At 43.4% G+C, this 22,585-nt stretch overlaps 1 protein-coding gene across 2 annotated transcripts in view; it reads left to right on the top strand.

Moving 5' to 3' along the window:
• Window positions 1–22,585, top strand: part of SYT3 (synaptotagmin 3) — a 315,149-nt gene that overhangs the window by 236,213 nt on the left and 56,351 nt on the right. For both annotated transcript variants that reach the window (XM_073570816.1, XM_073570817.1), the window contains one exon: window positions 10,196–10,745. In XM_073570816.1, the coding sequence (XP_073426917.1) occupies window positions 10,196–10,745 (550 nt within the window). The remainder of the gene's footprint in view (window positions 1–10,195; window positions 10,746–22,585) is intronic.

Genomic DNA, 22,585 nt, shown 5'->3' with positions numbered 1-22,585 from the left:
CATGCCTCTTTCCCTCACTCTCCAAAATGGCGTTCTGGCATTCTTCTTCCTGCCTTGGCCCCTTTCCCGCCACTGGCTTCTTCTGCCCCTCCTTCCGGGGGCGGCGTCTTCTTCCACCGCCTCCATACCAAGCCAGTATACGAACCCCTCGGGGGGTGGGCCATGTATCTGTCACATAGTAATTCAGGCAGGGAAGGCCCAATACTCTTCGCGGTCTTTTCTTAGGACCTCCCATCTCTTCACGCCCTTCTTCTCTGCGCCAGCGGCCATTTCTAATGTCCATTTTACAGTCTATTAAATCAGGTCTTCTGCACATTTTCAAAAGCAAGAAGTCTCACAAATTTCAGGCGCACAGAACCTGATGGTATCGGGTCTCGTCATCCTGTTCGTGACGCTAAAATTGGGTCACCCTAACACTCAGGGCAGCGGGGTACCCTGTACCGGGCCAGTGTCAGGGGGGAATGTGTCACAGCAACAGTGACCCGGTCCGTGGCCCTGGGCACCCAATATCAATGGCGGTGATGTTAATGGTGTTAAAGTTTATTTGAATTGTTCGTGACGCTACCCGTGGTGTTTGGCAAGGGAGATGGTAAGCCAACGCTGCATGAAGATCCGCTGGGACTGATGGTGTGGTGCAGCAAAGATGGTATAGCTCCCCACAGGTGGAGCTGTAGTTCCAGGGCAGTGTAGGTGCAATGGATGAGGAGAGGCGCAGAATGGTATAAATGCTGGTACCCAGATGTAGCGGTGCTGAAGGTGTTGACAGAGAATGAATGGAGGACACCAGGGCTTGCAGTTTCCAAGCTTTACTCACAGTTCGTGGTACCCACTGGTGCCTGCCTCCGTGCCGTGTCCTCCGGGGTAGAGACTCAGTCAACCTCCCGGGCAAGTCAGGGTTCTCCTCTCCAACACTCCGCCAACATGTGCCTTTCTTGAACGACTCCTCTATTGCGCCTTTTAGTGTGAAGAACTCCAGTACCGTAGTTCTCTGGAATTCCTCCTGTCAGATGTTCCTAGAACCTTACTTGTATGACAGACAGCTGTAGCCTCTATCGGGGACTCCCCTCTCAGAAGTCCTGGCTCTCTATCCAGTTGCTGCTGTGTCCCAAGTCTTTGATGGGAGTAGTGCATTTACAGCCAACTACTCCACCGGTTTCTGCTGCAGAACCATACGTGTCCATACAACCTCGGGGACCGGGCCCCGGCCTTGCGCTGAGTATCTATAGGCAGGGTTCCTCTTCCAACCCTCAACTCCTCTCTGTTCTCCTACTCCTTCATTCCGTGCTGTTTCTTCTCTCTCTTATGGAAGCTGAGGTTGCAGGTCTACATCCTTCTCCTTCTCTTTTCTTTCCCGTGCCAGCTGGCTCAGATCACTGAGGCAGCTGCAGCACTCTTTCTAAACTGAACTCAAACTGAACTCAAAACTAACTTCAGAACTGAACGTCTCTGGGACTCACCCCAGACTGACCTTCTGTCAGACTGACCTACAATTCTCCACTTTCCCCCTCTTTTATACTAACTCCACCCACCTCCCAGTACATCTCGTGCTACGAAGCAGGGTTCCACGAAGGGTGCTCTGCTACCCCCAGCCTGAAGCTGCTAGGCGGACCTACTGAACTATCCTGTGTGTGGGATGCAGGTGTTGGAGTGTGGAAAGGAGTTCCCAACTTACCTAGGTGGTGGGGCACTACACCTTAGGAGAAGGTGCAGTACCTCTGTGGCGACTGAGCCTCATGGGCGCCACACATTCGATCACTGGCTCGCTCTTGTCATCTGCACCTCAAAAACATTTCTAGAATTCGACCTTTTCTTACTTTTGAGTCTGCAAAAACTCTTACTGTTTCTCTTATTCATTCTCGTCTCGACTATTGTAACTCTCTTCTAATCGGTCTCCCTCTTACCAAACTCTCCCCTCTCCAATCTGTCTTGAATGCTGCAGCCAGGATCATATTCCTCACCAATCGTTACACTGATGCCTCTACCTTGTGCCAGTCATTACACTGGCTACCCATCCACTCCAGAATTCAGCATAAACTTATTACCCTCACCCACAAAGCCCTCCATGGCTCAGCACCACCCTACATCTCCTCCCTTGTTTCAGTATACCACCCTACCCGCGCCCTCCGTTCTGCTGATGACCTGAGGTTAGCATCCTTAATAATCAGAACCTCCCACTCCCGTCTCCAAGACTTTAAATGTGCTGCGCCAATTCTTTGGAATGCACTTCCCAGGTCAATACGATTAGTCCCCAATCCCCACAATTTTAAGCGTGCCCTGAAAACGCATTTATTCAGACTGGCCTATCGCCTCAACATATTAACCTAATCTATCCCTGTGTGGCACAGCCAAAGGTTTTACCATAACCAGGTTCCCCACATCATGTTCCCACTTGCTTTATGCATCCATTAGCCTTCTGCGTCTGTACTGATACACACTTAACATTATGGCTGGTCCATACAATCAGGGCAACTGTTACCACCCACCTTTCGTGTCTCCCTTTTTTTTCCTCATAGATTGTAAGCTTGCGAGCAGGGCCCTCATTCCTCTTGGTATTTGTTATAATCTATGTGATTATTGTTATGCCGTAATGTCTGTTGTCTGTACAAATCCCCTCCGAAATGTAAAGTTCTGCGGAATATGTCGGCGCTATAGAAATAAAATTTATTATTATTAAAATTTATTATTATTATAAAACAGCAGTAGCGCAAACTGTAGAAACACTACCTAATTCGCAGGATGTCCAAATCTTTTATCGAATCACAAAATGTCAATTAGCCCACTGTCATCGTAAAACAGAATCCTTTTGCATGTAGTGGACCAAGTTGATTAATTTCATAACTCAATATGAGTGGATTGTCAAAGAGACATAAGTTTATGCTCTATAATAAACTTTTGATGAGCAAGACATAAACTTCTTGCACAGGGACTTTGCTATCTGTGTCCACCTATATATTTTCATATTGGAACACAGAACTGCAAAGAACACTGATAACCACTAATTTGCATACTTGCAAATTGTACTAATAGTGAATTTGCCAAAAACATTGAGCTGAATACATTGTAAAATTCCCAGAGCTCCCCTGATTCTGATTCTTTTTTCCATTTTGCTCTGTGTCACTCAATTGCAAAGATATTCTCATTTGATGCTTTTGGAGTGCATTATGTGAAATCTCTGCTTGCAGTACAACTGGTCATTTCTTTAGAGTGTCTGCTAGGTGGGGGGGGGTGCATTTTCACGCCTCCATCCCAGATGTTGCTAATAGGCAGCAAGTTCCCAGAGAAGACTCCAAAGAAATGCCCAGTTGCACCATAACCAGAGATTTCTGTACTGTGCTCCAAAAGAAACAAATGTGAATTTTTTTGCAATGATGCGATGCAGAGCAAAATGGAAAAGAACGGCAGAATCAGTGGAGGTCAAGGATTTTTACAAGGTCCTCTTTGAAAATATATTACCTGATTATATATACAGCTCTTATATAGATGTTTTATGACTACAGAGTGCAAACAAACTGTAATTCTAGTCACTGCTCACAGTCAAGCCGTGAGTCAGAGTGGTCAAGGAGTCCAAGGTCAGAAGCCAGGTGGGTACGTCATAAACAGAAGGAAGAGACAAAAGCGTAGTTAGGCAACTTTCCAAGGTCAGAGTACCAGGAGGATAATGGATCAGAGCTGAAGGGGTTAAACATGGGTTAAACAGGTGGATGGTCAGATCAAGCATACAGAACTCAAGGCACAGGGAAGCACAAACCTCACTTGTTGAAAGTACGTCTGGCAGTGGTCTGGGAGAAGCTCCTTAGTAGGCATGGCAATTACCCGGGATAGTGAACACTAAAAGACAGCCGACACCTGCCAGTCACAGATTGACAGCTCGACTAGCCAATCAACACACTGACAACTCAGTACGCCCCTGAACCAGATTGGATGGCCATGCTGTCAAAGTACTGACAGCTTCAGCACGCCCCTGTATCAGATTAGACAGCCGAGCTGTCAGTAACTGCTAGAGTTGAGCGATACCGTCCGATACTTCAAAGTATCGTATCGGATGGTATCGGCCGATCTTTAAAAAAAGTATCGGTATCGCCGATTCCGATACCGGAAGTCCCATTCAAGTCTATGGGACTTCCGGTATCGGAATAAGAAAAACCCTTTCCTGCCCTTGTACAGCCTCTCTGGGGTCTGTACGGGCCTTTCGGGGGGCTGTGCCGGCCTGCCAGGGGGTCTGTGCAGGCTCCGGTGGTCTGTGCCGGCCTGCCGGTGGTCTGTGCAGGCTCCGGGGGGCTGTGCCGGCCTGCCGGGGGGCTGTGCCGGCCTGCCGGTGGTCTGTGCAGGCTCCGGGGGTCTGTGCAGGCATCGTCCGATGGGACTACAAGTCCCATCGGGCGATGCCTGCTACCATGACAGTGATTGACACATTAGCCAATGATGGGACAGTAGTAATCCCATCATCCGGCTAATGTGTTAAATGTAAAAAAAAAAAAAAAAAAAAAAAAATTACATGCTACATACATACAACATGCATACTACATACATGCTACATTCATACTACATACTACATACATGCTACATTCATACTACATAAATACTACATGCAACATACATACTACATATATACTACATGCATGCTACATACATACTGCATGCTACATACATACCACATATATACTACATACATACTACATGCATGCTACATGCATGCTACATGCTACATACATAACACATATATACTACATGCATGCTACATACATACTACATGCTACATACTACATATATACTACATGCATGCTACATACTACATGCTACATACATACTACATATATACTACATGCATGCTACATACATACTGCATGCTACATGCATGCTACATACATACTACATACATGCTACATACATACTACATATATACTACATACATACTACATACATACTACATGCATGCTACATGCATGCTACATACATACCACATATATACTACATGCATGCTACATACATACTACATGCATGCTACATACATACTACATGCTACATACATACTACATATATACTACATGCATGCTACATACATACTACATGCTACATACATACTACATATATACTACATGCATGCTACATACATACTACATGCTACATACATACTACATACACTCACTGGCCACTTTATTAGGTACACCTGTCCAACTGTGTGTTAAGACTTAATTTCTAATCAGCCAATCACATGGCGGCAACTCAGTGCATTTAGGCATGTAGACATGGTCAAGACAATCTCCTGCAGTTCAAACCGAGCATCAGTATGGGGAAGAAAGGTGATTTGAGTGCCTTTGAACGTGGCATGATTGTTGGTGCCAGAAGGGCTGGTCTGAGAATTTCAGAAACTGCTGATCTACTGGGATTTTCACGCACAACCATCTCTAGGGTTTACAGAGAATGGTCCGAAAAAGAAAAAAAATCCAGTGAGCGGCAGTTCTGTGGCCGGAAATGCCATGTTGATGCCAGAGGTCAGAGGAGAATGGGCAGACTGGTTCGAGCTGATAGAAAGGCAACAGTGACTCAAATTGCCACCCGTTACAACCAAGGTAGGCAGAAGAGCATCTCTGAACGCACAGTGCGTTGAACTTTGAGGCAGATGGGCTACAGCAGCAGAAGACCACACTGGGTACCACTCCTCTCAGCTAAGAACAGGAAACTGAGGCTACAATTTGCACAAGCTCATCGAAATTGGACAGTAGAAGATTGGAAAAACGTTGCCTGGTCTGATGAGTCTCGATTTCTGCTGCGACATTCGGATGGTAGGGTCAGAATTTGGCGTAAACAACATGAAAGCATGGATCCATCCTGCCTTGTATCAACGGTTCAGGCTGGTGGTGGTGGTGTCATGGTGTGGGGAATTTTTTCTGGGCACTCTTTGGGCCCCTTGGTACCAATTGAGCATCGTTGCAACGCCACAGCCTACCTGAGTGTTGTTGCTGACCATGTCCATCCCTTTATGACCACAATGTACCCAACATCTGATGGCTACTTTCAGCAGGATAATGCGCCATGTCATAAAGCTCGAATCATCTCAGATTGGTTTCTTGAACATGACAATGAGTTTACTGTACTCAAATGGCCTCCTCAGTCACCAGATCTCAATCCAATAGAGCATCTTTGGGATGTGGTGGAACGGGAGATTCGCATCAGGGATGTGCAGCCGACAAATCTGCGCCAACTGTGTGATGCCATCTTGTCAATATGGTCCAAAATCTCTGAGGAATGCTTCCAGCACCTTGTTGAATCTCTGCCACGAAGAATTGAGGCAGTTCTGAAGGCAAAAGGGGGTCCAACCCCTTACTAGCATGGTGTACCTAATAAAGTGGCCAGTGAGTGTATATACTACATGCATGCTACATACTACATGCTACATACATACTACATATATACTACATGCATGCTACATACATACTACATGCATGCTACATACATACTACATGCTACATACATACCACATATATACTACATACATACAATACATTCATACAATACATACATAGACATACAGTACATATAACATAGAGTAACATACTTACCAATACTTGTCACATTGTTCCCCGAAGCCATTGTCTTTTCCGGGATAAATATTAACATAACAAACCACAAAAATACTCACCCACGATCCGAAGCAGTCCACGAGTGTGTCCCACGACGATCTTGGGTAGAGAACTGCAGCATCAGATGATGCTGCCGTTCTCTACGGGCTGCAGGAATCCAATGACGGAAGGTAGGTATCCTTCCGCACTGTATTCCTCCGCCACTTAAAAAAAAAAAAGTCCCTAGTCTCACTTTATGCCATTGCTGTGTGGGAAATTCCCACACAGCAATGGCATAAAGTGAGACTAGGGACTTTTTTTTTTTAAGTGGCGGAGGAATACAGTGCGGAAGGATACCTACCTTCCGTCATTGGATTCCTGCAGCCCGTAGAGAACGGCAGCATCATCTGATGCTGCAGTTCTCTACCCAAGATCGTCGTGGGACACACTCGTGGACTGCTTCGGATCGTGGGTGAGTATTTTTGTGGTTTGTTATGTTAATATTTATCCCGGAAAAGACAATGGCTTCGGGGAACAATGTGACAAGTATTGGTAAGTATGTTACTCTATGTTATATGTACTGTATGTCTATGTATGTATTGTATGAATGTATTGTATGTATGTAGTATATATGTGGTATGTATGTAGCATGTAGTATGTATGTAGCATGCATGTAGCATGCATGTAGTATGTATGTAGCATGCATGTAGTATGTATGTAGCATGCATGTAGTATGTATGTAGCATGCATGTAGTATGTATGTAGTATGTATGTAGCATGTATGTAGTATGTATGTAGTATATATGTAGTATGTATGTAGCATGCATGTAGTATGTATGTAGTATGTATGTAGTATGTATGTAGCATGCAGTATGTATGTAGCATGTATGTAGTATGTATGTAGTATATATGTAGTATGTATGTAGCATGCATGTAGTATGTATGTAGTATGTATGTAGCATGCAGTATGTATGTAGCATGTATGTAGTATGTATGTAGTATATATGTAGTATGTATGTAGCATGCATGTAGTATGTATGTAGTATGTATGTAGCATGCAGTATGTATGTAGCATGTATGTAGTATGTATGTAGTATATATGTAGTATGTATGTAGCATGCATGTAGTATGTATGTAGCATGCATGTAGTATGTATGTAGTATTTTTTTTTTTTTTTTTTTTTTTTTTTAACATTTAACACATTAGCCGGATGATGGGACTACTACTGTCCCATCATTGGCTAATGTGTCAATCACTGTCATGGTAGCAGGCATCGCCCGATGGGACTTGTAGTCCCATCGGACGATGCTTGCACAGACCCCCGGACATCAGCACAGCCCCCCGGCAGGCCGGCACAGCCCCCCGGCAGGCCGGTACAGACCCCCACAGGGTGCACAGACCACCGGCAGGCCGGTACAGACCCCGGGCAGTCCACACAGCCCCCCGGCAGGCCGGCACAGCCCCCCGGCAGGCCGGCAGAGACCCCCGGAAGGCCCGAAATGACGGCGCATCATGATGCGCACACACCGCGCATCATGATGACGTCAGGCCGTCAATCAACTGAACTTCCGATTCCGATGCCGAATTCCAATATTGAAAAAATATCGGAAGTCGGTATCGGAATTCCGATACAGCAAGTATCGGTCGATACCCGATACTTGCGGTATCGGAATGCTCAACACTAGTAACTGCATCTCAAACACTCTGAGGGGTGGAACCGTGACACCAACCCTGTGTAGTCTGATCCTGTAGTCATACTCCCTTTCATCTGTGTTCACATGTGGCAACTGAAAAATTAATTTTCAGTATGTACATGGGGTTGCTTCTGTAATTTTGCTTTAATTTCTCCAAACTGCAATCAGATTAATTGGATGATTGCAGAAAATGTTGCCAAGTGTGAATACCCTAGAAATATACAGTACATATATTGACAGCCTTCCGTGTACACATTCGGTAACCATATTGGAACCCATTTAATAATGTCTACTAATCGGGCAGCATAAAATTAGAGAAGTCGGTTTTAGACCACAAGATGTTCAAAACTTTGTACAAGTTACACGGTGTGTGACAGATTTGGCGCATCTTCCTAGATGCTTATTGGATGACAAATCACCGATGTGGCCAGTGATAGACCACCAGAGTCATGTTTCTGTGAACCACACATGATCATCCTTACCTGAATCCAAAAGGTAAATATTTTAGTATTTTTCTTTTTCAGTTTTCGACTGCAGAAGAAATGTATTTGTTTTACAGTACTCATCCCTGCCTCTACATTCTGACTCTTCCTGACCCACTAGTCTTTGTACTTCCTTCTCTGGCGATGACATCTTAATATGGACACGTGACTAAACCAGCCAATCACTGGTTGTAAAGGTGATAATTATATCAATGAGTTGTGATCATTAGAACAGGAAGTCCAAAGATTAACGAGGGTCTGGAAGTCATCAGATTGGGAGCAATGGTGGATCGGTAAGCTGAATAGGCTTTGTTTCGTTGAGTTGCATCATGTTTTCCGAAGACTTTTTCCTGGCAGAATAACCACTTTAAGAAATTGTCTACATTTTTTACTTAATTGTATTTATTTTTGCCTTAATTTTTTTTTTACAATTGGGTTTCATTAAGAAATTTGCACAGTTGCCTCCGTATTGCATTGTATATTATTTTGGCTTCTAGTTATAAATGCCGCAATGATCTGCTTGATTTGTGTTGGCAACGGATTATTCAGGATACTCTCCAAGCGTGCGACAACAGAGCTTCTTTATTCAGGAACAATCAGGAATAATATACAGTATGCTTAATAGAACAGGAATAAATCATTTGTGTGTCTCTATCTGCAGCATCTACAGCAGGCTGCTTCTCTCATACACACAGGAAAAACAGGAAATACAGTCACATGCTATGTGACTGTGTGAGCCTCTGGGAGTTTATTTTTGTTCTAACTTAATAAATAGCATACGAATCTAGCAACTAAACACTCATAGACAGGAATGGAGTTCTTGCACCAAACATATTCCAACAATTTGTTGTATGATGGATGCCATCATAGCTCAACTGAAGCCAATGACTTAGGGATCATTCAGACATCGATTGTTTTTGTTCATAGCTTCATTCGAGTGTCACCAGAGTTTGGTCCGAGTGTCATCAGGTTTCTCGTATGTGAAAAAAATCTTCTTTTCCTATCTAGCAGTCCATGAGACTCTGACTGCATTTGGATGCCATGTGAGTGCTGTCCGATTTTTTTTTTTTTTTCTTAACTGCCCCATAGACTTGCATTGTCAATTTTGGTCCACCAATTGGATCAACATTGAACATACCTCTGCGATATTACTCTGATGAAAAATCCCAGACCCCATTCACTATTACAGTGAAAAACACGGATAGCACTTGGATGCCAAAACGGACATCTGAATGAGCCCTTATAATGAGGTAGTAAAGGTTTCCATTGTTATGCATGCTGTCTGCTAAATCTACAATCCATCCCAAAAGTGTACCAAGCCTTAGATAGATTTACAGTCATGTTGGGGGGGGATCTAATTTTTCACTCCTGAGTCCTGATCAAAAGAAAAATTTATTCTTCAAGTTATAGATGCAGTAATACAGAAAAATAATATTTTCCACTTTTATTTTACTTCTAGATACAGTACGTTGCCCAGGCCAATGACGCAACAGTTATCCAGTCCTGACTTTTCAGGTCATGTGGATGAAAAACCAGAGCAGGCCACCAGTATCGGTCAGATTAAGCCGGAGCTATATAAGCAGCGGTCAGCTGACGAACAGATGAAGAAGCTGGAGGCCACCAGCTGTGGACGCATTAGCTTCATCCTCCGCTATGCCTACAATACAGAGCAACTGGTTGTAAAGATATTAAAAGCTCTTGACCTACCAGCAAAGGATGCCAATGGGTTTTCAGATCCATACGTGAAGATGTATCTACTGCCTGACCGAAAGAAAAAGTTCCAGACTAAAGTTCACCGCAAGACTCTTAATCCGATCTTTAATGAGACATTCCATTTTAATGTGCCCTTTAATGATCTCCAGAACCGCAAATTACACTTCAGCATCTATGACTTTGACAGATTCTCCCGACATGACCTCATTGGACAGGTGGTGTTGGATAACTTGCTGGATTTCTCAAATCCTACAGAAGAAACCCCCATCTGGAGAGACATCTTGGAAGCCAGTTCCGTAAGTCTTTAATTACTATAATCTGGGAATCGGAGGTCACATTATTGAAAAATTCACTAGAAAGTGTATAATTCCACGCACTATGGGAGATGGTCCGGTAAGGCTAAAGTACTGCTCAAGTAGTCTCTTACTATTATTATTTATTATTATGGCGCCATTTATTCCATGGCGCTTTACATGTGAAAAGGGTTGTACATAACCAAAAACAAGTACAATAACTTTGAACAAAACGAATCACGACTGGTACAGGAGGAGAGAGGACCCTGCCCGCAAGGGCTCATAGTCTACAAGGGATGGGTGAGGATATAGGAGGTGAGAATAGAGCTGGTCATGCAGTGGATTGGTAGAATGGGGATTACTGCAGGCTGTAGGCTTGTCGGAAGAGGTAGGACTTCAGGTTCCTTTTGAAGTTACAGTATGTGATCGAGCAACCAATATGACAAAAATATATAAAAAGTGAATTAGAATAAATAAGGTTGTGGTCGATCACTTGGTTGACCGCCAGTTGCAGTAGATTAGATAGTTTACATTCAAAACATACACTTTAGAATCTCTGCAAAGAGTCTATAGTTTTCAGGGCGTCCTAGCTGGAGACAGACCTGAAACTGATTTCAGCGTTCTGGAGCAACTAGTGTGTGACGTCACACTCTCTCCTAGGTACTAATGCCTGAGGGGAGCATACTGATCCCTTACGCGTTTCGGAAAGACTCAGTTTCCTTCATCAGAGGGTAGTAGAAGGATGTTGGTCCATGTAATTTTATATATACCTTACAGCTCTACTCAATCATACTATTAAATAATATTTAATTCAATGCTCCCATGTTACTATAAGTAAAGAAACTGAGCCTTTCCAAAACGTGTAAGGGACCAGTCCGGCACCCTCAGGCATCCTTACCTAGGAGAGAGTGTGGCGTCACAAGCCAGTTGCTTAGGTGCTCTGAAATCCGTTTCAGGTCTGTCTCTGGCCACGACGCCTTGAATACCACAGCGTAGCTTCAAGTCTAGTGTCTCCATCTACTGCTCAGTTGTTAACCTTTTATAAACTGGTTGGTCTCCTGCATAAAGAAATATGAGGGGTCTTTGCAGAGACTCTAAAGTGTATGTTGTGACAGTAAACTATCTACCTTACCAGTGACGACATCCTGGCTTGTGATTGGCTGTATCTGGAGATTAACTGGAACGGGACATCATCTGATTGCTGCAGAGGTTTTATTTTAGGGGAGTTCTGTTTTAGGACTGATATCCAATAGCAAAGTAGAAAGCAGCAAGCCCACCCTTTCAGTGGGCAGTCTTTTGATTTCAAAGCACACTGTAATATTTGGAGAGGTTTTATCTTTGTTGATCTCTAGGAGCGCACTGCACCCCTACCTCCCATCTTCCTGCTTGTCAGGTGGACAGTGCACTCCTAATGATTGACAGTTCGGGCTGACAGCTCAGCTGAGCCATGGGCTCGAAGTGTGCATTCTCCGATGTTGCAAACAAAGGTAGTTTTGTCTCTGCTCCTTCGGAGGAGAGCCGGGGTGCCAAGTCTGGCCCAACCCAGCAATCTGACCTTCTTCTGAGAAGCATTTACAAGCTGTGTGGCAAAGTGTTTACAAGTGTGCTCTACTTTCCCTATATAATTAAAAAATACCTTTTTTCATGAGAACAGAGTGGATTTTTAACAAGAGGTAAATTGCAAAGTAGTGGGGGAAACAAATATCTGTATATAATTTGAATTATAATGACACAATACATTGAGATCTTAAGACCTCTTTCACATGGCTGTAATATGGCTGAATCTGTATAGAGTCGTAATACCGTGCCTATAGATCTCAGTGGGGATTTGGTGTATCTTCCTGTGCCTCCCCTTTCATAAAAAGGCATAATTTTGTGATATTACTTAGTTATTTTACCCTAAAAGCATTGACCTATGGTGCCGTAAAACGCTCTGCTATGGTTCCATGTTGTAGACACAACCGTGCTGAACAGGAATGTAACTTGAAGCCTTTGGGCACTTAGATAAAATCCACAAATTATGCAAAGTCGCTTGTTCACATGGATTTTCCAGGGAAATTCTATTCTCAGAAAATAACTTAATATTCCTTATCACGTTCTCCCAACCCTAACTAATAATAATTGTGAGATGTAAAATATACCTGTATGGACCCACCGCTCCGAACCATCAGCCATCTGGTCCTCGCCATATCTTCTGATCACTGCCTCTTGCTGAAAAATCAAGCTTGAGGAATGTCACGATTTCATGATGTCACAGCGTGCGCCACAACTCATGTAAAACTATTCCAGGCCTCATCGGCGTCAGAAGTTCCGTCTCATCGTGAGAGGCCTACGGATTTTCAGTGCGAGTGGTGGGGATCAGAAGATGTGACCTTTTGTTTGCTTTTTACCGTTCAGAAATATTGAAGCCAGACAGATTTTGCTGAATCTAAGAAGAAAAGAGTTACAAAGATCTGCATTTTTTTGCATTGAATTCACTCAAATTCCTTCGCTTATCTCTAATTGCTAAATGCTTTCTATAGCTACAGCTTTGGTGCTGACCAAAGTCTCAAGAACACTACGCAAATAATGGATCTTGAAGAACAGATGTCCTATTTTTTTGTTTCTTCCCAATTTGGCCACAGAGAACAGAGGCTAATGGGGCTACTTAGGTACCAAAACGTTGCTCTTTTTTGAGTTGCATACACTAGTGACTTTCTGTAATTTGGCTTCTTTAAATGGGATCTCCTATGTGCAGGAGGTTCAATGTTTAACACTTTTAACTGTCCTTTCATTGCTACTGCATCAAGGCAAAGGGCTCATTCCTGACTCTGCTATGTGGCCCATTCCTGACTCTGTTAAAGGGCCATTCCTGACTGTTATGTGGCCCATTCCTAACTCTGTTAAAAGGTCCATTCCTGACTCTATGTGGCCCATTCCTAACTCTGTTATTTGGCCCATTCCTAACTCTATGTGGCCCATTTCTGACTCTTTTATGTGGCCCATTCCTGACTCTATTATGTGGCCCATTCCTGACTCTGTTATGTGGCCCATTCCTGACTGTTATGTGGCCTATTCCTGACTGTTATGTGGCCAATTCCTTATTCTGTTATGTGGCCCATTCCTGACTCTATTATGTGGCCCATTCCTGACTCTGTTATGTGGCCCATTCCTGACTGTTATGTGGCCAATTCCTTATTCTGTTATGTGGCCCATTCCTGACTCTGTTATGTGTCCCATTCCTGACTGTTATGTGGCCTATTCCTGACTTTTTTAAATGTCCCTTTCCTAACTCTGTTATATGGCCCATTCCTGATTCTATGTGGACCATTCCTGACTATGTTAAAGGTCCGATTTCTGACTCTGTTTTGTGGCCAATTCCTGACTCTGTTAAAGGGCTTATTCCTGACTCTGATATGGGTACCTACAAATTTTAATTATACCTTAGGTCATTGTATAAGTGAATAAGAAAAAAAAAAAATTTTTTCAAACAAGCTCCCTTCAGCAATGACAGGGTAAACCTAGCAAAAATGTTAGAGTATATGGATGTCATAGAGGGTAACTCTTGTTTGGACCCTTCTATAGCTATAGAGGAGTGGCATTATCTCGAGCAGATTGTAATTTTGTATTCTGTGAAATAGCAGTTATGTGAATGGGCCATGTAATATTCCTACTATCATCCAGACGGACAAGACCCTCTATCAGTTGTCATTTCCCCCATATTTTCTACATGGCGCGTATATAGTCTCTCCTCCCCCCACATCCGCCACCATTCTTACAAACTGTTTCGGTAGTAAAGCTCAGGGGGTTAGTGGATGTTGCATCAATCAAGGCATTATTAAATTTCTCTATTCTGCTGGTAATGTGTCAATTAACGACGGGCAACTCAGCAGGAATAATTCTCTTACAGTGGATTTAATGATGTTCTTCCAGAGAATATTTTCAGAACTCCCCATGTAACACTTCATCGGTGAATTTATTCTGTTTTCTAATTGTTTTGTAATAGCAAATCCTATTAGACGGACGCCAGATATTTCTTGGACTCACTACATTATGTGGTGTGTTATATTACACAAGAACCTGTGAGATCATGATAGTTTACATAACTCTAGAGCGTACCTGTCATTTCTCACAAAACCTGCAGAAACACCTGATTTAGTTGCCTTCATCACCCCTAGTAGCCTAAAACTCTGTTAGCGCACATACCAGTCTGATAGACCCAGGGGCTGTCTCAATTCTCATGATCTGTAACTTGCCATTCATTATCTTTTAGTGGGCATTGATCTGTATTCTGTCAGCACTATAGGTGCTGTAACTCCCTTTCACTTGCTTCCCAGCAGTGATGTAACTCGATTCTCTTATAATATCTCCACCAGCCTCCTCAACTATCATGAAGCTTTAATAGTATTGATCTTTCTTTATGGGTCAAAGAGACCTTTTGTGCCCCTTAGGTTACAACAACTGTGTGTGATTATAACCCTTGCACCCACTATGGTTATGTCATTGCTTCCAAGTGTGCATATCTTCTTCCATTGTCCAATGGCTTGTATTTCCTTGAATTGAAGGTCTGCCTCTTTGTATGTTGTATAACAGCCAGTAGAAAAGGAGAAAAGACTGGAGATGAGCGGATCAGACAAATTTCAAATTTGCTTATTTTTCATGGATTTTCCCTGAAATTCGAATAATGGAGAAGTCATTCTTTCCAAATTTAAATTCCTTTATTATACTCAGTGATCTCTCCAGACGAGAAAGCATATATAACGTAATATGTAAAAGATAAAAAAGGCCTTTACTCACCTAACTGCTCACCTCTCCGAACCATCTGCTCCTCCCAGGTCTTAAATTCCCCGGGCCTCTCACGCTGGGATAGGGACCTCCGGAGTTCTGAGCATGTGAGTGCCAAAGGTCATAGCGTCATGATGTCATGGCGTGTGTAGAACTGGAGAATTCAACACAAGTGGCGACAAACTAAATATACAATGAGGACTGGACCGGAGCGGTATTTCCTAATAAGAATTTTTAATTTACATTTTGATGGCTATTTAGTAAGGTCACCATTTTTGCTGAATCCACATTTAAAAGAAAATCCACATTTTGGAGAATGCCGATTTTTGTTTAATTAAATTCAACTCGGATTTATTCACTCATCTCCAGCAAAGACCTGTCCCTACTTTGTCTTGGTGCCTCTGCTGATAGACTGATTACGCTTGACAACAGGCAGTCGACAGAGAGTTAGACTTAAAGGAGACATCTAACAGATGGCACTTGTACTGCAAGGTTGGAAAATCTCTTTAATATTCAGTTTTTCATGCTCTGCACTCTCCTGGGAAAAATTTGTACAAGATTTTGAATTTATCTGTGGAAATTATTGCCCCTTCATCCAGTTAACCATTTGTGAGGTCTGACCTTCATGTTGGGGAGAGGTCCAAGCTCACAATCTCCCTTCTGGTTCATGCCAAAAGTGTTGAATAAGTCTGAGGTCCGGACTCTGTGAGGCAGGTCATAGTCTTCTACAACAAGCTTTCCAAAATCATGGAAAATCATGCCGGCGGGGTCAAAGTGTTTGTGCTGATGTTAATACCTGAGGAGGTCTGGACTCTCCAGTTATGGAGTCAGGAGAGCGCTGGTGGCTTTTCTGCCCTTTGCCCCTCGGCACTCGGTGACCCTGCTCTTTTATGTTATGGAGTCTCTAATTTGTGGCTGAGTTGCTGCAGTTCCTTAACTTCTCAATTATATCATACACACGTGATGGTGGAAGATTTATGAGTGGAGAAATGTCATGACCCGACTTAATGGTTGAATACTACAGGGTGGGCCATTTATATGGATACACCTGGGTGGGCCATTTATATGGATACACCTAAATAAAATGGGAATGGTTGGTGATATCAACTTCCTTTTTTGTGGCATATTAGTATATGGGAGTGGGAATCTGACCCCCTTAGAATAGCATTTCTTCTGCAGTGTTGCCATCAGTGTGTCAAGAGTGGGAAAAGAGGGTTGCATTGACAATCCAACACAATGGGCAGCACTTTGAACACATTTTATAAGTTGTCATAAACTGGTAAATAACTCATGAAAGAATAAAGTTATGTTAAAACCAAGCACACCATTGTTTTTCTTGTAAAATTCTCAATAAGTTTGATGTATCACATTACCCTCTTCCAATTGGAAAAAAAGTTGGTTCCAAAATGGCCGACTTCAAAATGGCCACCATGGTCACCACCCATCTTGAAAAGTTTCCCCCCTCCCATATACTAATGTGCCACAAAAAAGGAAGTTGATATCACCAACCATTCCCATTTTATTTAGGTGTATCAATATAAATGGCCCACCCTGTATTACAGGACCCCACTCTTTTGACATTCTCTTAAAGGGAATCTGTCACCTATTTTTTCACATATAAGCACCGTCACCCCAATCAGGGGCTTATCTACAGCATTCTGTAATGATGTAGATAAGCCCCCGATGTAACCTGAAAGATAAGAAAAGCGAGTTATATTATACTCACCGGGGGGAGGGGCGGTCCGGGTCCGATGGGTGTCGCGGTCCGGGTCCGGTGCCTCCCATCTTCTAGAGATGATGTCCTCCTCTTTGCTTCTTTCATGGCTTCTGCACAGGTGTAATTCTTTGCCGTGTTGAGGGCAGAGCAGAGTACTGCAGTGCGCAGGCGCCGGACCTCTATGACCTTTCCCAGCGCCTGCGCACTGCAGTACTCTGCTCTGCCCTCAACAGGGCGGAGAATTATGCCTGGGCAGGAGCCGCGACAGAAGCAAAGAAGAGGACGTCATTGCTAGAAGATCGGAGCCGTGACACCAACCGGACCAGACTGCCCCCCAGGTGAGTATAATCTAACTTGTTTTTCTTATCTTTCAGGTTACATCAGGGGCTTATCTACAGCATCACATAATGCTGTAGATAAGCCCCTGATGGCAGTGACGGCAGCTTATATGTGAAAAAATAGGTGACAGATTCCCTTTAAATCCTTGTCTGAACCTTCTACTACTACAGTATACATACGGCTGTGGTGACTCTAACATCTCACTCGAGCACCCGCGATACCCTGGTCATACAATTGATTGTATTGACCTCTGATCTCCATCCATCTGTGTTAGGAATTGGCTCAGTAAAAAATCCCATTGATTCCACTAAAAAGCAACTATTTCAACAGATGTCTTATTGATTTCTCAATTTCTGTGAGGATTTTGTTTACCCCCTGACAAAAAGAATAATTCATTAAAGATATTCTAGAATCTTACCAGTTACCTTCAAAAGCGATAAATAGGTACTGTAGATAGATAATGATAGATAGATATTTATATTTTTAGCTTTTAAAGGGAACCTATCAGCTGCCACTTTCCCCTCCCCCTAAATCATCACCTTGTCTCGGTTCAATGCTATTTGTGTTCTAACTACCTCCTTTTTATGGCTTTATGATCTCTACATACTTACAAAGTAAAGTTTTATACTTCATTCACCCTGTGCAAATTTTTCATGATTAGTCCAGTGGGCGTTCATTTTCCTGGACTAGTTCTGCCTCCCATCCTCTAGGCATCCCCCCTTCTGTATGCAATTTGCAAAACTTGCAAGGACAGCATCAACGTTGGTTCCTTGCATGTCTATGGTGTTCTGCTCCCATTGTAATGCACAATGAAACCCGCTAGCTTCTTCAGTTCTCTGCAAATGCCCAAAGAGGGTGCCGACGCTCTTGCAAATTCTGTAAATTGCATATAGATGGGCAGCAGTGCTTAATGTTGGCTAGTATAAAATTGGTATGCAGACTTTTTGTGTTGTCTGTATAGATAGTGCAGCAGGGAGTGAATGCTTTAAGACAGCTGGGAGATGAATGTGAGACAATGTACAATTTCCAGAAAGTGATGGAACTCAGCCCCTTCCCCAAAGATGGAGAATGAGAGAGAAACTGCATACAGAGCCAGATCTGTGTATATGCTGAATGGTTTCACTATTCTGCCTTACCTAGGCTTCCAGCTGTTCAATAAAGCTGTCATTAACTTGTCCTCCCTCTAATGATGACTCTGCTCATCTGTCACAGTCTACACAGTAAAGCTGATAGCTTATTGTGACGGGACCTGTAGAAAAATTCCAGTGCTCAAACTATTGTTTAGAAATATAAGAGCAAAAAAATAATAAATAGAAAAAGCAATAATAATATATGTTTAAAATATTTTTTTTTTAAATTCGTTCTCTTTACTATAATGAATGTGAATTTAAACAATGAACTATTGTTGTTTTTTTCTCCTTTTCTCACTGTATTTGGAAGGTTCTCATTCTTTACCTTCCATCGAGACCTTTGAGGCATGAAAGATGATTTATAAGACGCCATGAGCTTTTTCTCTCTCTCGGGCTTCAGTGTTTAGAGATGTTTTGCATCACAAGCGCTTTGTTATTTGTCACATGAAGGGAACGACGTGCGCTCTTCTAAGCCCCTCACTTCAAGGTGACATATAGTCTTCTTAATGTCACTTCGGGCTTTAACCAAAAAGTGCATACGTTATAACTATGCAAATCATATGCAAATCAGCATCTCCCAACCCAAATATTTGTATTTCTGGACAGACACACAGGACTTTGTTTGTTTTTTTTTTTATTTGCCTTCACATTATCCCTCCATCACCTACATCTACATGGTACAGTGACTACACAGATGTTCAGCCAGGCAGCTTTGACTTTAAGAGTTTAGGTCGTCCATAAATTACCTGCCGTAATTGATGTGCAAATTAATTTGTTTGCTCTCGGAATATTTTCATCTCATTACTTCTGGAAATCACCCAATGAATCACAGGAAGGGATGTGTGGGGGATTTTAGAGCATGCCAATCAACTCTTCTTAATCTTCTGAAATTGGAAAGCTGCTAAATTATTTGCAGACACTAAACTCTCGTCTTGGCGATTATTACCGTTTTTTCACAATTCCATAAACTATAACAATACCCACAGTGAGAGTGAACCCTTGAGCGATCCTGATCTTCTTATTAGTTTTACCTACCTAGTGCTGCAGGTTATCCTTGTGGCGCTCCTGGCTTTCTCTTCCAGAGGTGGCATCATGTCTCCATTGCATCCATATCTATGGCACAGATTGGTTGCAGCGGTAACTTTCAGCCTAAAACGTCTAACTTTTTTTTTATGGCTGCTCATTGGCTGCAGCAGTCACATGACACTTCCCGCCAAAAGAGAAAGCCTAGAGACTGGCAGGGGACACTGACAGCCGTATAGATGTGTGGCTGGGGTCTGGTATGTCAGTATGTTTGTTTTTATTTTAGGACCACCATGTCTCCATTACTAAAGTATTAAAAATTAATGGACATCCCCTTCAATAAAATGCCAGAGCTGCAGTTTACACTGACAGAAGGGGAAACACAATAGGGAAGGGTAGACAATAGTTCAGGCAGGAGACCCATGGACACGCTTTAGAGTGGGTAACTTAGGGATTTTTTGCTCTCGCCCTGCCCTTGTACATTTGTGGATGGCGTTTATGTAAACTTTACCCCTTTTTGGCAAATTTAGGAGAGTTTGCATAATTGTAGTTGCAAACATTTACTTTTTTTCTCTTGAAGATCATATGGATCCCAGAACTTTATGCTTTCATCTGTAGGTGGACCTCACTCCCTACTTCAAGTGCTGGCTTATATAAGGACTCAGATCATTTAGGACTAGAGACCCAATTATAAGTGAAAAAAATGCATCCAAAATCAATATATAAGGATTGGGCATGATGAATTTTAAAAGGAATCTGTCAGCAGGTTTTTGCTATGTAATCTGAGACCACCGTGATGAAGGGGCTGAGGCCCTGATTCCAGCGGTGTGTCACTTACTGGGCTGTGTGTTGCTGTTTCAATACAATCAATTTTATCATCAGGAGATTATCACTACAGTACTAGGTGTCTCGTGCCTCCTTGTCCAACCACGCCTGCAACACTGATACAGTGTACACAGACAGCAGCCAATCAGTATTGTGGGCAGGGTTATTCAAAGCTCAGCATTCCAAACTGAGGTAGATCTGCAGCAGAGAAAACTGTGAATGTATCAAAATGACAGTGTGCAGACAAGCAAGTGATTTATCACTAGAATCAGAGTCACTGCCCCTACATTATTCTGATTTAATTTTGCATAGCAAAAACCTGCTGACAGATTCCCTTTAAGGACTCATCTTTTGGTTCTCACGGGAAATATTTTGCAACCAGAGTCATTTGGAAGCATATTATCCCTAGTGTTGAGCATTCTGATACTGCAAATATCAGGTATCGGCCGATATTCGCGGTATCGGAGTTCCGATACTGAGTTCCGATATTTTTACAATATCGAATACCGGAATAGGAAGTTCCCATAATGCATTGAGCCAGTTGAGGATCCTAAGAAGTATGGGCACATTCTGTTAGGCATGCTGAAATGATGTCATCATGATGCGTTATAATGGAGTGTGAGCAGTGCGTGGGCGGAGACTGTGTGTGACCGTGGGGGGTCTGGCGGGCCTGCCGGGGGTCTGTACGGGCCTGCCGGGGGTCTGTGCGGGCTGTCGGGGGTCTGTGCGGGGCTGCCGGGGGTCTGTGCGGGCCTGTCGGGGGTCTGTGCGGGCCTGCCGGGGGTCAGAGTGCTGCATGAACCGAACCCTAGAAGCAAAGAGCCCTCTAAGCATCCTGCAATTACATACCAGCAGGAGACAGCATCCTTTCCAAAGACCCCTATTTAGACTGACAAGCTGTCCCGAGATAAGGATTCTGCTGCAGACTTACGTCTCCAAGTCAAGGAACTAACTAAAAGTGTGGCTACACTAACAAAAACTGTGCAGTCCCTGCAAGTGATTCCAAAGAAGAAGATCCCGTTGGCCTCCAGTCCAGAAGACGTCCCGTGGCAATAGCAAAAGAGGATCCCACCGACCAGAGGGAGAGACAGTGATCGTTACGACGAAGACGGACAGCCCATCTGTCGCCGCTGCAGCAAGGCAGGACACCTAGCAAGATACTGTCATTTAAACAAGCAACCCCTGGGGCCAAGGGCCAACCCCCAGGAGTAAGACGACCAGGCCCACCAAATTGGCGAGACAAGTACGTAGGAGGACGACTAGTCCTTCCTGTCGTGATTGACGGTTTTCCGATGAACGCTTTACTGGACACCGGCTCCCAGGTGACAACGATACCATATGTTCTTTTTAAGCAGTACTGGGCAGATTCAGACACTACTCATAGCCCAGATAAAGACCTTACCATTTTTGCCAGCAATGGTCAGCCCTTGCCTCAGATGGGATATAAAGAGGTGACCATCAAGATTGGCCAAGTAGAATTGCAATCGCAAGGTTTGATAATAGTTGATATTGACAAATGAGAATGCCATCCTATGATCACTTTAGGCACGAATGTAATTGAAAATTGTCTTGGCGAAATTATTGTGTTACAACAGGTAACCGAGACTGCCAGCTCCAGTCAGCAACGGGTCCTGCAAAAGGAGATCAGAGCCCTGATGCAGAGACAACAGGTAGAGCTGTCTGGTGAAGAAGTCGGCAGTGTCAGAGTAAGTGATCCTTTCCCCATTGCAGTACCTCCCAGAAGTGAAATGTTAATTTGGTGTCGGGCAGCAATAGGCATAAGGGGTCAAGATTACCAAGCCCTGGTAGAACCCATGTATTCTGATAGTAGGCCCACTATCCTGACAGCCAGAGGGGTAGTTGATGTCCGCAGGGGGAGAGTACCAATACGCATCTTAAATTGTGGGGAGAGAGAGGTCCAGTTACCCCGGTATGCCACCCTTGCTAAGTTGTTCACCGTCAGTAACAATGCAATCGAGACACTAGAACCCTTGCTTCCATCTGACAAGGTGGAGGAGAATGGCTCTGAAGGGCAACAGGAGGAT

This window comes from Dendrobates tinctorius, unplaced genomic scaffold, assembly GCF_039654945.1.
Source record: "Dendrobates tinctorius isolate UK_male_01 unplaced genomic scaffold, ASM3965494v1 ptg000028l, whole genome shotgun sequence".
NCBI lineage: Eukaryota > Metazoa > Chordata > Amphibia > Anura > Dendrobatidae > Dendrobates > Dendrobates tinctorius.
Note: the sequence above shows the minus strand (reverse complement) of the source record. Positions and strands in the feature narration are given on the sequence as shown.